Source organism: Trichechus manatus, unplaced genomic scaffold (assembly GCF_000243295.1).
Source record: "Trichechus manatus latirostris isolate Lorelei unplaced genomic scaffold, TriManLat1.0 scaffold00005, whole genome shotgun sequence".
NCBI lineage: Eukaryota > Metazoa > Chordata > Mammalia > Sirenia > Trichechidae > Trichechus > Trichechus manatus.
In genome coordinates, this window is record NW_004443941.1 from 34,369,188 (window position 1) to 34,388,001 (window position 18,814).

The 18,814-nt window shown below is 37.1% G+C and overlaps 1 protein-coding gene across 17 annotated transcripts in view; it reads right to left on the reverse strand.

The window, feature by feature from the left end:
• BIRC6 (baculoviral IAP repeat containing 6) overlaps positions 1-18,814 on the reverse strand; it is a 364,754-nt gene that overhangs the window by 230,928 nt on the left and 115,012 nt on the right. For 13 of the 17 annotated variants that reach the window (XR_002824888.1, XM_023736211.1, XM_023736202.1 and 10 more), the window contains 5 exons: positions 8,921-9,054; positions 7,789-8,175; positions 7,002-7,099; positions 5,372-5,519; positions 4,347-4,480 (listed from right to left, as the gene is read on the reverse strand). Coding sequence is in view for 16 of the 17 variants with exons in the window: in XM_023736211.1 (XP_023591979.1) it covers positions 4,347-4,480; positions 5,372-5,519; positions 7,002-7,099; positions 7,789-8,175; positions 8,921-9,054 (901 nt within the window). In the remaining variant the exon portion in view is untranslated. The remainder of the gene's footprint in view (positions 1-4,346; positions 4,481-5,371; positions 5,520-7,001; positions 7,100-7,788; positions 8,176-8,920; positions 9,055-18,814) is intronic. The other 4 variants (XM_004369572.1, XM_023736223.1, XM_023736213.1 and 1 more) reach the window with 1 other exon arrangement.

Sequence of the window (18,814 nt, forward strand, 5' to 3'; positions counted from 1 at the left end):
CAATGAACTTCTCAAATTTTATTATATTAGGATCACTTAGTCTATCTTGTATTCTTCATGAATCTTTTATCCAGGCATGATTTTGAACCATCATGCATTGATGGGAAAATGATGGTTCACTGGCTGTATACAGATCTTCCAATACTGACACACTACCTTATACAATATCAGAAATCTACATTCTCTAATATGACCACATCCCATCAGGAAAGTCTTTAAGTACTGGCAACAAATACTAGCAATTGATTCCCCTGAGGTGGTAGATTCTTTTCCTTCATTTTTGAGAAAATGTCTGCCAAATAACCAACTCTGAATAAACACAGCTTGTCTATCAGTCATTCTTTCAAATGAAAATGGTGTTCTACACATGTTCATTGCAGCACTCTTTACAATAGCAAAAAGATGGAAACAACCCAGGTGCCCATCAAGGGACGACTCGATAAACAAATTATGGTATATCCACACAATGGGATACTACGCAAGGATAAAGAACAACTATGAAGCCGTGGAACATCTTAAAGCATGGAGGAACCTAGACGTCATTATGCTGAGTGAATTTAGTCAGTCACAGAAAGACAAATATTGTATAAGACCACTATTATAAGAACTCAAGAAAAGGTTTAAACATAGAAGAAAACATTCTCTGATGGTTAGGAGGGTGGGGAGGGAGGGTAAGGTTTGTTTACTTACTAAATAGTGGATAAGAATTATCTAAGGTGAAGGGAAGGACAGCACACACTACAGGGGAAATTAGCACAACTGGACTAAACCAAAGCTAAGAAGTTTCCTAAATACAATCAAACACTTTGAGGGACAGAGTAGCATGGGTAGGGGTCTGGGGACCATGCTTTCAGGGGACATCTAGGTAAACTGGCATAACAAAGGTGGTATGTAGAACTCAAATTCTAGTAAGAAGCCCAGACTTAATGGTCTGACTGAGACTGGAGGAACCCTGGAAAGCATGGACCCCGGATTCTCTATCAGCCCAGAACTAAAACAGTTTCCGAGGCCAACTCTTCAGACGGGGATTGGACTGGACTGTGGGACGTAAAGTGATACCCATGAGGAGTGTGCCTCTTAGCTCAAGTAGATACAAGAGACTAAACAGGCAGCTTCTGTCCAGAGGTGAGATAGGAAGGCAGAAAGGTTTAGGAGCTGGTTGAATAGACATGGGGAATCAGGGGTGGAAAGGAAGAGTGTGCTGTCACAGTATGGGGAGAGCAATTAAGAGCCACTTAACAATGTATATATAAATTTTTATATGGGAAAAAAGAAAACAGTGTTCTATGAAACAAGTGACTAATCATTGTACTTCATTATGCAGAAGTGTTTTATGTATACTTATCATTTCATCACACAGAATATTTTAAAGATGCATACTCAATAATTTTCACGGCCTCATCAAAGACATTTGTAAATGAAACTGGTGTATTTTTTACTACACATGCACGGTGAAGAACATCTTCAGTATAAATGTCAATGCAATGAAAAAGGCCAACAACATCTTTTTATTACCATGAAAATAATTCTCACCCCTAGTCCCCTGAAAGGATCTCAAGAGCCCTGAAGGGTCTATGGACCATGCTTTGAGAATCAATGGGCCGGAGAAAAGAGACTAACAGGGGCAATGGCACAAAATTAGGTGGCAAGGGAAAGAGAGCCAGATCATACATGATATTATATGCTATATTAGAGACATGAGACTTAAAAATAATAGCAAGATGTGAAAAATATTTTAAGGAGAGAGTTATAGTGATCAGGTTTGCATTCAAAAATGATTATACTCATTGCAATACAGAGAATATATCGTAGTGAGGCAAGAACACATACATGGAGACCACTTAGAAAGCTATTATTATAGTGCAGATACAAGATGACTGTGGCTTGACCTCTAACCCTGTGATCATGACAGGTAAGAAAATATGCATATTTGAAACGTACACTGATGAAGAAACACACAGGATCTGGTGACAGCCTCAATGCAGGTGGTGAGAAAGACAGAGGTATTGAGAACGGCATTCACATTTCTGTCTTGTGTCACTGACATTAACGAGAAATGGAATGCTGCAGGAAAACCAATGGTTAGGAGTAAACTGATGAGAAATTCATATGGAGATTTACACATTATGATTTCTAAGGCCTTCCTTCCGGGTCTTTACCGAGTGTTGCTGCTCTTGCAAACTTGACTGCCTTAGAGTTTGGTCTTCTCCTTATACTCTCACGCTAAGAGATCTCATTCTGTCCTACTGGTTGTTGAAGGATATTCCCACTCATCTGAGATCCAGTCATAAACTGCAATGGTCTAACTTGTGTCACTTGGTGCAGTGTGACAGACTGCTTTTGTGTGGCCTTTCTCACCATGGTCTTCTAACTCCCACCCAAGTGACTGGGTGGGACTGCAGAAATAAGGTTAACTGTGGCCCGCCAAGAGGATTGGTCAGTTTTGCTTTAGAAGAGAGCCATTTCACAGTAGAAGGAGGATCCTGCCACCACCAAGGAAGAACAGCCAGAAGCGGAGTACGTCTGCTGGACCCAAGATCCCTGCACCGAGAATTCTGCTCCTGGGACCCGGAGACAGAGACAGAGAAAGCTGTAACACTGAAGACGGTGAGAAACGGCAGCAGAGAAATGGCAGCAGGAGACAGCGCAGGGGGCTTCCCAGCCCATGGAACAAGAAAGCTGAGTGCCTTTGGGCAGGAGGCTTGTTGGTGAAATAGGGGACCTCCAGGCACTTGGTGGAGCTAGGTATGCGGACCCACAGAGCTAGAGCTGAGGGCCTTCAGAGATTTACACACTGGGGCCAAGACTTACTGGTGGAGGTAGAGTGCCTCGGGGCACTTACCAGCAGAGCTAAAAGAGCTTTGTAACACTTGCCTGAGCAGGGAAGAGGCCTAGGGCCAGAGAGAAGCGTGTCTGCAGGCACAGCTGAAAAGAGACCGTCCAGATGGAAGAACTGTATCCTGAGCATTCCTGAACCTGAACTGTAACCTGTTACTTACCTATTAAACCACATAATCGTGAGAATTGTATGTGAGTTGTGTGGCCACGGCAATGAATTATCGAATCCAGAAGAGAAGTAGAGAGTGCCATGAGAGGGACAGCTGGTGTCACAATTAGTAAAGATGACAGAGAGAGGAGGCATATTTGACCTTCACCTCACAGGACTCAGCCTTGGGCTATTATTCTTGATTCTCCTACCCCCCTCAAAGTTAGAGGAGGTCAGACACCGCCCCCACACCATTTTTATACTTAGATATAAAAGAAAGAAGATGGTAAGACAGGCATGTGGTAATCAAGGCCTAATACATGAAATAAAGGAGACGACACATATACCCAAAGCAGCATAAGTAATTAAATAGCAAGTAAGAGACCAGTACGGATAGTATGAGCTCTTTCCTCAGAAATATTAAATAAATACATGTAGAAACCAGGTCTAAATAGCTCAACATCCTGTAAACAAGGGTGGAGAGATTAGAGTTGAGGGCATTTTACATTTTATTTATATTTCTGTATTTGATTTTTCTATTTTGCTTTATTCCCAATTCATAACTTGTAATAAATAAAAATGAGATTAACGTCCCCAAATTTACTTCCACTTAATACGGTAATTACCTTATGTGTTTGCAAATAAATTTTCTAACATTTTGGTTTGCTAACAACACTTAAGCAGAAAGTGCTATTAGATGAAAGAAAATCAGAAGTAAAACTTATTCTTCTGCCTAAGGAAAAATAAATACCATCTAATTCTAGCATTTGAAAAAGTTATAAAAATAGTTTCACTGCACATAAATATTACACATACAATCCTAAAAGCATATTCTTCAGAAATGTGTAGAAGGATAATATAACAGTGTGTACAAACCTTACCTCAGGAGAGTAAAGATAGTAGATACAGGCAATTATTTCTTCTTTCTGCATCCTTGCTTATTACAATAAGTATATATTAATTTTATGTTTTTGAAATATGCAATAACATGTTCACTGCCTTTATATAGACAGCAAAGGCATACCAAATAAAATTAAAAGGGCTACAACAAATAACTCAAATTTCAAATAGTCTCTTATGAGCATGAAGGTAATATTGACATTCAAGAAAAAAACAAAAAACAAATTCACAACCCTTTCAAAGATCATTTTAAATATTTCTACAGTTTATTTTTGTTCTGGTTGTTATTTGTGTTGTGGGGGTGAGGGGTGGTAAACTGTTTAATAATTCACAGATGTTAAGCGGAAGTGGTAAAGAATGTTAGTTCTTTAAAAGACAAAAACGTAGTACCTACAATCTATTAACTCTATAAAGGTGAAGATATAAAATTCAGAAATTCCTTTAATAAAAGAAGAAGTACCTGCAAGGACATCTGATAAATCAATTTCATCTGTTTGGACCCCAATGCTGCTGTTGTATACATTTTTACAAGAAGAGCCACTCATCTCCAAATCAAAGAGGACTGGATCAAATGGTGAGCTATATAATCCGTATCTGAAAAATAAAATAATGTCCTAACAATTTTCCTGTCAGCCATCTAACTAATAAATTATACGTTTACTTAGTTTTAAAAGTAGTTTGACTAACAGGGCAGAGGGAGAAGCTAACCAGATTTAACCCATTCAATGCAACAAGTTTCAGCTGTGTTCCTTATGAACTTATACTTCAAAAGACACTATCCAGAGACTCCATAAATGTGATTCCAGTTAACTGGTACCTAATAAACCAACAGTGTCATCTGCAGATTGAAGGAAGGAAAAAATACCAGGCATCTCTTCTTCCTCTCCATCACTATATCAACTCAGCTAGGAAGTATAAAGGCTTTTTTGAGTAAATTTCATCATAACCAAGATTTCTAATCTAAAAAGACTAGGAAATCATTGCTTTAAATACAAGTATTGCCGACTTCAATCACTGAAGACGTTAAGAACTCAAATCTGACCTTTATTTAGTATTATACATTAGCTTATTTCTTAATTCATTGTGTTTAAAGTTTGGAAATATCATCCAGTGGATGGAAGAATACTAGTTAAGTAAAATAAGTAATTTACATGATTCTGTCTATAAATTTGTTACAACAGAGAAACTGATCACGTTAACTGCTTCTTTAATTAGCAAGGAATACAACTTTTAAGTATTTAAATATAATTCATCCTCTGAACAATCGTCTTCAGGACTTCCAAAATCATTAAAGGGAGTAATTACAGGGAAACGAGGGACAAGTAAAACATTAAGATCATCTGGAAAAAGGTAAAGTAGAAATTAAATATATTTTTGCAACAAAAGTGGTATTTTAAATATATATACATATAATTAACAGTTTTGTTCAATGGTGAAACCACACTCAGAAAGGCCCATTATTAGTTATTACATGTATCAAAATACCTTGTCTGAAGTAAAGCCTCCATTGGTGTTAGCCTGTCCTGTAACTGTCTAGACACAGCAGTAAGCAAAGATGCACAAGCTGTACTACACCCAGCCAAATCTTCATCTTTAACATAGTTCAATAAGACAAAGTACCAATAGACAGAACCTGAAAGCAAATATAAAAATATCAAAGTTCCTTTTCTCTCATTTTTCTGTAACAAAGAGAACTTCAGATAACATAATATACCTCTTTTTTCTAGAAAGAATTTTCTAGAAAGAAAATCTTTAAGGACAGCATATAAAGACAAACCAGCTCCCTGGAAGAATCAAAGATGGCAATGACAATATGAATCACAGCCTGAAGTGTAGTCTTATAGTAAGAATTTCAAACTTATTTTGCAGTCTAGGTATTTAGGTGTTCAGTAACCTGAGATGACTCTGAGGGACATTTTAGAATAGATGGAAAATGGAGAAACCATATGTCCTTCAAACTATTCTTCCTAAAATGTGGTTCCTCTGTACTGAAATTTTCAAACACACTGGATGGCAGTGTGCTACTAGTACACCTTAGCAAGTGAACGGAGTTTAGTTATTCTACGCTGCTGGTTAGATACAGACCGACATGGCTTAAAGCATGATTATGTTGGTGTATTTAAAGTTTCTTTTATGAAATTTGAGATATATACCTACTAAATGCATCCCATATTTGAGCATCCTGCGTCTAAGATTATCCTCAGGAAACTGTTTTAAACACTAGAAACTATTAACTGTGAAAAACTAATTTGCAAAAGTTCTACTCCACATAGCACAGGGTTAATAATTTTAGCCAATATATGTTCAAGATAAATATAAATGGAATCCTCATTTACCTAAATTAAGATAATGATTATATAACCATTTACCAACTAACTTTGAGCAAGCTTTCTTCGGGTATACCATAAAGATCAAATACCATAAAGATCAAACACTTGTGAAATATCTATCTCATTCAGATAACTTGTTGAATGAATTGATTATTTACAAAGCAGAAGATTGTGGGAAATGTCTACAAAAAAATAATATTAGGTTTAAAAGGCCAAATCAGTATCCCTTCATAGTAAACTTATACAACAGCAAAAAACATAAACATCTTTATGTGCTATTTTAACGGGTTGCTTTATAATTCCTACTTGATACTACACTCATCTTGAATAGCATATCAGAGGCTTCAAGTGCTGGGTAAACCACTAGCCCATTTTAAATCACTACAATTTGCCGTAATCCCTACCACACAATATATGCATGTACGATTACACCTGGACATCTGTACTTATTTATGTCATCTCCCTGGCACTTGCTGGCTTTTTACTTTGTGACATATAATCTACAGTCAGTAAACAACCAAATAACTCAATGATTTTAATGAAGCTACAGAAAATATATGAATTGAAATAACCTGATATTTACTAAACTGTTCCACTAACCCTTTCCTAGGAATATTATAGAACACAGAGTGCCTGATCACCCAACCACAATTTATCAACCCCTGGAAATAACAGGCTATAGTGGGCAAAAACTTTTGAGAAAAATAATTAATAATAATCCTAAGTATACTTGTGAGGTATTTCCTATGACTACAATTATTTGTGATTAAACTGATTTCACATACCACCAGTTGCTGCTGCAGGTAAAAATGACATATTATCAAGTAAAGCCTTCAACAGAACAGATCCAAATCCTGGTTGACATGGGTCACACTTGCCATTACTGAAAAATTATTAAAAGGAAAATTTTAAAGACATTACTCAAGGTCTAACCACAACCCTAAGCCTGATGTAATAATTAAAAAATTATAAAACATATTCATAACGATCACAGGAAAAATTTGCCTTAAAGTGTCAAAGACAAGCAGAAAGGTATTAGAGATTAATCATACTAAAGGTCTTTGTAACTATTTTCTTAAATGCACTAAATCATTCTCTTTACAAAAAGGGCAAATAAGCAGGTACTATCAATATTGACTATTACCTTTTAATTACCTTCTCCTAGCTAGTTTGAGTTTCAGGTTTAGAGAAAATGATCTGCACAATGTTACAAATAAGCTCAATAAGACTGTTATATAACAGGGAACATAGTTTCAGGTGAAGAATCCAAAATATCTAGGAAGAATAAGAGTGTAAGTGGGGAAAGGTTTCCCCCTCACCAAATTCCCCAAACCACCAATAACAGGCAGAGAAGCCTGGTAGACTTCTTTTATTAATAGACTTATTTAATATTGACATTTTGCCCTACAATCAAAATTCTTTTTTAAAATCTCAATAACCCTCAATAACATTGGAAAATTCTCTTAAGTTATACATACGTTCATCAAAGATCACATTATACTACAGGCAAGGTATCACGCACCAGACTGTAGATGCATCTACAAAGTATTTTCAACATAAAAATACACCAACCTAATACACAAGGCTAGAAATCGGGCACACTTATGGGCCATGCTTCGTCCTGCCTCAAAGAAGCAAATGCGCACAATGTCTGAAAGACGTTTTCGTGTTTTTGAAAGTAGGCTCTCATTTCCCTCCTTTGAGCTGCAAAACAACAGCAGAAACTTGGACTCATCTTTAACTTTAACTAAAACATCCAAACGGCAATCATCAGTGAAAGTAAAATCTTTTACTAACCTTCCTGGTCCATTTGAATGTACTCCAGCCAGCCAACAGAGAGTATCCAACACGAGGCTCTGCGCATGTTCTGTGATTTGGCCATCATCTGCTTTTCTGCAAAGAGTGCTAAGAAGTTTCTCATGAAATTCTGAAAACTGTAACATGGCACATCGCTGTACTCTACGAAAAAGAAAATGTAAGTACATTAACAGCCAAAATAGAACAACTCGACTAAAGCTATCATAATCCTGTTGCTCACGTAATGCTTCATTTTAAATCATAATTATCACAATAAAAAACAAATTTTAGAAATTAAATATTACAACAAAATATTGACCTTTGAATTTAACATTAGGGTATTAAAAGATTTTAAATAGCATATAAGCCCAAATAACACGTCTTGCCAGCCACACCCTCCCCACTCAAGGCACCCTTACAAGCGCTGCCACGCCAATCCTCTTCCACATGCTGCTGTAAAAAAAATTAGCATAGTGTGCTTACGAAAATACCTCATGGCGGGAGGGCAAAGCTGGCAAACTAAGGAAGAAGGTGCGAGTTATTTGCACAAAAATACAGTATCTGCCTTGTAGAAATTTTTAAAAGAAATGAAGTTTACAATAACGTATTAGAGTCTGATAAAGAGTGAACATAACTTCAAATCATGTTCATTTCTTCTCTCGCTCTAAAATATTTATTATATTCCTAATATATAGCAAGCACTATGTAGTAGACACTAGACATAAACCAGTGAGGTAGAAATAACTACTGTGCTCACTGAGATTATAATTTCTTGAGAGAGATGCAAAGCAAACAAAAATTTTCACGTAGAAGTTAGAATTTTACTTTTTTGTGTGTTGGTATGTTTTTTGAGATTTTTCCTTTGTGCTTTTACTATTAGACTAACAAGGGGAGGAAATGAGGTTACCTTTCCTTAGAAACTGAAGTTTTCTTAAATCTTCGAATGGTGACTGAGACCTCTTGAAGTAAGTCACAGCCCCGCAGGTTTTCAGATTTACGGGTGCCACTTGCACTTTCATTCTTAACATTAGATGATTTTTCCTAAACATACACAAATAAGTAATTGAATGAACAACAAAAAAAAAAAAAGTAAAAAATAATTTATCATTAAAGTTGTGAAATAAGGGTAAATAATATAATTATGACTATCAAAACATAAACCTCAAATTAGAATGATAAATTTTTCACTCAGATTCAGCGAATGATTACTTTTACCTAGAATTATGGGGGGGGGGGGGCACAAAAAAATACTGTGTTTTAAAGGCAATAATCCAGTGATTATAAAGATTTTAAAAAGTCAAAGTCCTAAGTCTAAGTCCAGGTTACAGCACTACAAACCATATGAGCTATACTAGCTCCACATCTCTTAAGGTCACTCACTTTCAGTATGAAAAATGGAGAACAAATAACTGCCCTGCCTACCTTAGAGTTATTTTGAGTAGTAAATCAGATAAAGTACATGCAAGTCCTTTGAAAAATTAGATGACCCATACAAATATAAGACTGATATTGCTACCACCATTGTTTATGAATAACGATGATAAGAAACCAAACCTCCAGAGTTCAGGAGAATCAAGATCAGACAATTATGAAGCATCTGAATGGTACATAGTGGTAGAAAATCAGGACATAGTTCTAAAATCACTTACCATTTCTCTTCCTGTATCCTCCCCCAAAAAAGAAGTGGTGGTAGAAAAACCAATCAATGTAATCACCAAATAAATAAAACAAATGAGAAGAATCACATGATCATCATCTTAAGCAATGCACAAAAGGCATTTGATAAAATCCAACACCCTTTCCTGATAAAAACTCTCAGCAAAATAGGAATGAAAGAAATATTCCACAACATAATTAAGGGCATATATGAAAAACCAACATTATTCTTAACAGAGAGACACTGAGGGCATTCCCCTTGAAAATGGGAACAAGACAAGGATACCCTTTATCACCATTCTTACTCAACATTGTACTGGAAGTCTGAGCCAGAAGAATAAGGCAAGAAAGGGAAATAAACTGTATCCAAACTGGAAAGGAAGAAGTAAAATTATCCTTATTCAAGGACGACATGATCTTATACGAAGAAAATCCCAGAGACTCCACAAGACAGTTACTGGAACTAATAGAAGGATTCAGCAAAGCAGCAGGGTACAACAAGATCAACACACAAAAATCAGTTGGGTTGCCACACACTAACAAGGAAGACTTGGAAAAGGAAATCAAGAAAACAGTACCATTTTCAACACCCCCAAAAGGATAAAATACCTAGGAATAAACCTAAGCAAGGACAGAAAAGACTTACACAAGGAAAACTATAAAACACTACTATAAACTAAAAGAGATTTACATAAATCGAAAAATATTCCATGTTAACAGATTGGAAGACTTACATTATGAAAATGTCAATACTACCAAAAGCGATCTATAGATATAATGTGAACCCAATCCAAATCCCAACAACATTCTTAAATTAAATGGAAAAACTAATCTCCAACTTTATATGGAAAGGAAAGGGGCTCCAAATAGCTAAATCAATATTGAACAAGAACAAAGTAGGAGGTCTCACACTTCCCAATCTCAAAACTTACTATACTGCCAAGGTAATCAAAACAGAATGATACTGGTGCAATGACAGACACATAGACCAACTGAATAGAATTAAGAACCCAGATATAAATCCATCCATCTATGGACAGCTGATTTTCAATAGAGGGTCAAAGCCATTCAATAGGGGAAGAAATAGTCTCTTTAACAAATAGTACTGGAAAAAACTGGATATCCATTTGCAGAAAAATGAAACAGGATCCATACCTCACACCATGCACAGAAACTAACTCAAAGTGGATCAAAGACCTAAATGTAAAAGCTAAAACTATGAAGTTCCTGGAAGATAACATAGGCACTAAACCAGAGGTCCTAATTTTCTGCATGAATATACTATCAAACACAACTAAAACTGCACGAACTACAGAAGATAAATTAGGTAACTCAGATCTCCTAAAAATTAAATACTTAATGCTCATCAAAAGACTTTACCAAGAGAGTAAAATGAGAACCCACAGACTGGGAAAAAATCTTTAGTAACAACATATCTGATAAGGATCTAATCTCTAAAATATATAGAAAATTTCAACAACAACAAAAAGACAAATAATCCAATCAAAAACTGGGCTAAAGACATGAACAGACACTTCACCAAAGAGGACATTCAGGCAGCCAACAAAGGCATGAAAAAATTGCTCACAATCATTAGGCATTAGAGAGATGCAAATCGAAACTACAATCAGATACCACCTCACCCCTGCAAAAATGGCAATGACCAAAAAAACAGAAAGCAAATGCTGGCGAAGTTAGGGGGAGATTGGAACTCTTATTACTGATGGGATTGTAAAATGGTACAACCCCTATGGAAAACAGTATGGCACTTCCTCAGAAATCTAGAAATAGAAATATCTTGTGATCTACCAATCCCACTCCTTAGGTATATATCCAAGAGATATAACAGCAGTGACACAAATAGACATACATACACCTATGTTCACTGCAGCATTATTCACAACAGCAAAAAGATGGAAAGAACCTAACTGCCCATCAACAGACGAATGGATAAACAAATTGTGGTACATACATAAATGGAATACCACACAACTATAAAGAATAACAAGGAGTTCGTGAAACACAACATGGAAGAAACTGGAGGACACAATGGTGAGCGAAATACGTCAATTACAAAAGGACAAATATTTTATAGTCTCACTATTATAAAAAGTCAACAACAGATATACACACAGAAACAACGCTCTTTGATGGTTACAAGAGATGGGAGGGAGAGGCAGGGGGAATCACTTTTTAGATAGCAGATACTTGTTATTTTGATGATGGGAAAGGCAAAACCAAATATGAGTGAAGTCAGCACAACTTGACGAAAGTAAACGAACACCAAGAAGTACCGTATTTTCACGCAAACAGCATGTGCCATCTACGTTTGTTTGCCAACCGTGCCCTTCCACCATAAGTATTTTCATAAGCACTGCTATGTCCATTGTTTTTACATGTTGCTGTAAAAAGAAAAAAAGTAGCATAGGGCACTTATGAAAATAAACTCGCCGAGAGAGGGTGCAATTGGCAAACAAATGTAGAAGGTGAGTGCTATTTGTGTAAAATAGGGTACACAAGCAGAAGGGACAATTTCAGTAAATGCTATAACAATTCTGCAACAACAGTAACAATCAAAAAATATACGTGTGGTTACAGAGGTAGATATGTACACATATATGTGTACAGGAAGACATATAACGCACGTTCATGTATAGGTGTATCTGTAGGAATACATGTATACACATTTTTATACATAACAAAGCACATAGAGGGCATAGTTATAGAGGCGTCCTAGAAATATCCAAACACATCATAGGATTGGTTTACTGGGTTAAAAAGCTTAGGACCGTAGTCTCAGGGGACAAATCAGTCAATCTGCATAACATAGTTCATAAAGATAATGTGCTACATCATACCTTGTAACTAGCGTCTAGTGTCTTAGAAGCTTGTGAGCGGCCACCTAACATATAACCATTGGAATCTACTCACAGAGAGCAAAAGAGAACGAAAGAAACAAAGGCTCAAAGAAGAAACTAGCCCATAGGACTAAGAGCCTGCAAGAAACACAGTCTCTTCTAAACTGAGACCAGAAGAACTAGATGGTGCCTGACTACCACTACCGACTGTTTTGACCAGGGACACAATATAAGGCCCCAAATACAATGGAAGAAAAATGTAGAACAAAATTTAAATTCCTAAAAAAGCCCAGACCTAATGGACTAACAGAAACTAGAGGAACCCCAGAGACTACTGCCCTAAGATATTCTTTGAACTTGGAACTGAAGCTATTTCTGGAGGTCACTTATCAGCCAAATAATAAATTGGCTTAAAAAATAAACAATATCAACTATAAGTAATGTGCTCCCTTAAAGAGTCAACTATATGAGACCAAATGATCAACTTTTACCCAAAGAAGAGAAGGCAAGGAGGGGAAGAAAAGCTAGATGAATGGACACAGAACAAACAGAATGGAAATAATGAGAATACTGACACATTGTGAAAATTGTAACCAATGTCAAGGAACAATTTGTATAAAATTTGTTAAACAGGAACTTAATTATACAACATAAACGGCGACTATACACGTGCACCTCACGGGACAGAATACAAAGGAATCAAACTGACTACATCTGTGGAAAGAGATGATGTAAAAGCTCAAAATCATCAGTCAGAACAAGGCCAGGGGCTGACTGTGGAAACAGACCATCACTTGCTCAATACGCAACTCCAAGATGAAGCTGACAAAAATTAGACCAAGTCCACGAGAGCCAAAGTATGACCTTGAATATATTCCACCTGAATTCACAGACCATTTCAAGAATAGATTTGATGCACTGAACACTAATGACCGAAGATGAGACAAGTTGTGGAATGACATCAAGGACATCATACATGAAGAAAGCAAGAAGTAATTGAAAAGACACAAAAGACCAAAATGGATGTAAAAAGAGACTCTGAAACTTGCTCTTGAACAGAGAGTGGATAAACCGAATGGAAGAAATGATGAAGTATAACAGCTGAACAGAAGATTTCAAAGGGCAGCTCAAGAAGACAAAGTAAAGTATTATAATCAAATGTGCAAAGACCTGGAGCTAGAAAACCAAAACGGAAGAACACAATCGGCATTTCTCAAGCTGAAGGAACTGAAGGAAAAATTCAAGTTCTGAATTGCAATATTGAAAGACTCCACGGGAAGAATACAAACGATGCGGGAAGCATCAAAATCAGATGGAGAGACTTCCAGCAACATGGCACACTAGGCAGAAGCACCACACTGTCCCTCCACAGCAAAGATCCAAAAAACCAAGCCAAACAGAGAAAACAGCAATCCTGAAACCCTAAACATCAAATGAAGAGATAAAGAACTCAGCCAAGAACCAAACAGAATAAGAAACTGACACAGAACAGAGAGCAAGGAGACATACATGCAGAGGTCCCCTACCAGCTAACGCAGCACGGATCTGCCATCTTGGACTTCTATCAGAGACCAGCGAACAGGGGATACAAGAAAGCAGCTTCATGCAGCCAACAGCAGGAGACAGAATAACCAGTAACGAGTGATATATGCCTTCCCACCCCCCACCCTTTTTCGCCTCCAGTCTCTTGGCCGGGAAGCACCAGCTGCTTGGATTCTACCAGCCCGCGCTGGCTGACTCCAAGTGCCATTTGTTGGCTGCTGATGTTGCTTTTTTCCGCTTCTTTTGAATTCTACCTTACCTCTCACCATCTCACCCTCCTTACGCCCAAATACCTAGCTCCGCGCGCCATCTTTTCTTCTTCCTGAGGGGCTGCGGAGCTGCTTCCCGGTCCATGCTGCCATGCTGGTGGGATCCCAGGGCTTTTCACTATTTGCTTGTTTTGATATGTTTGTTTTCTTTTCCATTTCTCGAGTTGAGAGCCTGTTCTGGCTGGGCAGGGCTGCGCGGCTTGGGACCTAACCCCCATGCTTGCGCATATGCGCAGAGGGATCCCTGAGAGCATTTCTTTCTTTGTGGTTTTTGTTTGTTTTTTTTTTTTCTGTTTTCTTGGGGGTTTTTCTTTTTCGTTCTCTTTAATTTGTTTTGTTTTCTTTTCCTTCTTTTTCCCTTTCCGTGTTTCTTCATTACTGAGTGTCTCGCCTCTCTATACTTTCCTTATCTTCCTGTCCCCTGAAACCCTGGGGCTTACTGACACTTCTACGCCTTCTAGACAGGCGGTACTTCAACACCCGGGAACAACCTCCTCTGACCTCGTAGCCGCATCACTGGGATCCCTGGGAGCTTCACTTTTCTTTCTAACTTTCATTTATTCACTATTTTCTTTTTACATTTTTTTCTTCTTCTTCCCCTTTTTGTTTTTCTCCATTTCATGGTCTCTCATCTCTCCACTCCAACAGAAAGCTCCCCTAGCATTCTTTTTTGTTTGTTTTTATAGATTTGACTCGTGTTCCTTTCTTCTCTCTCCCATATCCATCTTAGCTCCACACATCATAATCTCCCCGCTTCATCCTGCCTACCTACACCGTGCGTTTAACATCACACCACCAAGCAGCACGGGCACAGCCTACCAGAACCTGCCCTGCACGGGTTACTGACCCAACCTGCATGGACTACAGACCCACCCTGCTGGCTGTAGTAAGTGCCACAAACAACCCATCCCAGCAACTTCTCTTAGGCTAGACCTGCCCTGCTATACCATATCTGAGCGACTGACCCTGCCAATTGGAGAAGGAGGCAAAAAGTATCCACAGAAAAGCAAACAACAAAGAACACACAGCCCACCTGCTCACACACAGCCAAATTTAAAAATAAATAGGACAAAACAAACAAATCTACAATCAATAAACAAGAAAAATAACTACTGAATCCCCCGAAGACAGCAGACAATATCAAAACATTTACAAACCAGGACAGGATGGTTCCAGCAGGCATCCAAAATAAACACCAGATGACTTTCCAGTAAAAGAAAAGGCACTAGAACTACCTGATAGGGAATTCAAATCTCTAATAGTCAGAATTATCCAAAAGTTGTAGCAAAGAGCAGACAAAAATGAGGAAAAAATAGACAAATTCATGAAAAAGGCAGACAAATTCATGGAAAATACAGACAAAAAATTGGAAGAATTCAGGAAAATAATGCAGGAACAAAATGCCAAAATAAATTCACAACTAGAAACTATACAAAAACAACAATCAGAAATCCAAAAGATAAACAACAAGATTTCAGAAATGGATGGTGGCACAGAAGGGCTGAGGAGCAGATCTGAATGGTGGAAAACAGGATCAGTGGCACTGAAGACAAACACTTGCATACAACTCTGTTTGAGGAAAACTCAGAAAAAACAATGAAGAGAAATGAAGAGACCATGAGAATGACGTAGGAAACAATCAAAAGCAAAAATCTGCGTGTGATCAGAATTCCAGAACAGGAGGAGAAAACAGAAAACACAGAGAGGATCAATGAAGAACTGCTGAAAAAAAACTTTCCCAATATCATGAAAGATGAAAAGCTGGCCATCCAAGAAGCTCAACGAACCCCATACAGGATAGACACCAAAAGAAAATCACCAAGGCATACCATAATCACACTCACCGAAAACCAAAGACAAAGAATCCTGAGAGCAGCTCATGAAAAACAGGAAGTCACATACACAGAAACAATAAGACTAAGCTCAGATTACTCGGCAAAAACCATGCAGGCAAGAAGGTAATGGGATGACATATATAAAAGCTTCAAAGAAAAAAACTGCCAGCCAAGAATAATATTTCCTGCAAAACTCTTGTTCAAATATGATGGTGTAATTAGGACATTTCCAGATAAACAGAAATTAAGGAGAATATACAAAAATGAAACCAAATTTATAAGAATTATTAAAGGGACTCCTTCGATCTGAGGAAAAACAACTTCAGCTCACGGGCTGAATCTAGGACACAGGATCGTACCAGCCAGATACACATCTAGGAAAGGAACTCCCAAGTTCTATCCAAAACCAATAAAAATACAACAGGGAATCAGAGCAGTTAATCCGTAAATGACAACAACATCAGAACAATAAAAGAGGGAATAAACGGTGTAGGTATAGAAACTTCTAATGGAGAGGAAGGCAAGGCGATGCCAACAATAGACTCCTTCAAACTTAGAAAAGGTAAATTTTACGTTAACCACAAAGAAAGTTAACAACCATATTCATAAAAATAAAGAGGAAAAATATAAAGTCTCAGTAAAAACAAAACCGACAAAAACAAAAGAAATTAAAAAAATCCACACACGAAACAAATTCAGCCCTGGAGAGTAAGAGGAACAAAGAAAACGTCAGCACCACAAAAAAAAAGCACTACAAAATGACCGCAATAAACTCACATCTATCAATAATTACAATGAATGTATAAGGCCTAAATGTACCCATAAAGAGATGGAGTGACAGAATGGATAAAAAAACAGGATTCATCAATACACCATCTACAAGAGACACACTTTAGAAACAAAGATGTGAATTTACTAAAAATCAAAGTTTGCAAAAAAAGTATCAAGTTAACAACTACCAAAAAAGAGCAGAAGTGGCAATAGTAATCTCAGATAAAACAGACACTGAAACAAAATCTACCATAAAAGACAAAGAACGACACTATATAATAATCAAGGGGACGATCCATCATGAAGACATAACCATAATAAACATCTATGCACCCAATGACAAGGCTCCAAAATACATAAAACAAACTCTAACAGTACAGAAAAGAGAAACTGACAGTTCCACAATAATAGTAGGAGACGTCAACACACAACTCTCAGTACAGGGCAGAAAACCTAGAAAAAAACTCAGCAAAGCTATAGAAGACTTAAAGGCGACAATCATCCAAATTGGACTCATGGACAAATACAGAACACTCCATCCAACAGCTGCAAAGTACAGATTCTTTTCCAATGCACACGGAACGTTCTCCAGAATAGACCACATTTTAAGCCACAAAGCAAACCTCAACAAAATCCAAAACGGTGACATAATACAAAGTAGCTTCTCTGACCATAATGCCATCACGGTACAAATTAACAACAGAAACAGCAAAGAAAAAAATTAATTACATGGAAACTGAATAACACCCTGGTTACAAACAACTGCATAATAGAAGAAATGAGAGATGGAATCAAAAAATTCCTAGAATCAAGCGAGAACGAAAACACATCATACCAAATCCTTTTGGACACAGGAAAGGCAGTCCTCAGAGGACAATTTATAGCAATAGATGCACACATCAAAAAAAACAAAGGGACAAAACCAAATCATTAACTACACAACTCAAACAAAGAGAAAAAGAACAGCAAAAAAAGCCCATAGCCGCCAGAAGAAAGGAAATAATAAAGATCACAGAAAATATAAATGAAATAAAGAGAAAAACAATAGAAAGAATCAACAAAACCAAAAGTTGTTTCTTTGAAAGGATCAACAAAATCGACAAACCACTGGTCAGACTGAGAAAAGAAAAACAGGAGAGGACACAAATAACCCAAATAAATGAAATGAGCGACATTACTACAGACCCAACTGAAATAAAAAGGAACATAACCGAATATTATCAAAAACTCCACTCCAACGCATTTAAAAAACCTACAGGAAATGGATAAATTTCTGGAAACACACTACCTACCCAAATTACAACAAAGTGATGTGGGAAATCTAAACAGACCTCTAACAAGAGACTGAAAAGGTAATAAAAAAAACTTCCAACAAAAAAAAGCCCTGGCCCAGATGGCTTCACTGAAGAATTCTACAAAACACTCAGAGAAGAGCTTGTACCAGTACTACGCAAACTATTTCAGAACACAGAAAAGTAACCCACACTTCTCAATTCATTCTAGAAAGCCAGCATAACCCTGATATTAAAACCAGGCAAACATGCCACAAAAAAAGAAAATTACAGACCAATATCTCTCATGAATATAGATGCAAAAATTCTCAACAAAATTCTAGTCAATAGAATCCAGCATTATATCAAAAAAATAATAAACCACGACCAAGTAGGATTCGTATCAGGTATGCAAGGATGGTTCAACATTAGAAAATCAATCAACGTAATCCACCACATAAATAAAAGGAAAGAGAAGAATCACATGATCATCTCAATAAACACAGAAAAGGCATTCAACAAAGTCCAACACCCATTCCTGATAAAAGCTCTCAATAAAATAGGTATAGAAGGGAAATTTCTCAACATAATAAAGAGCA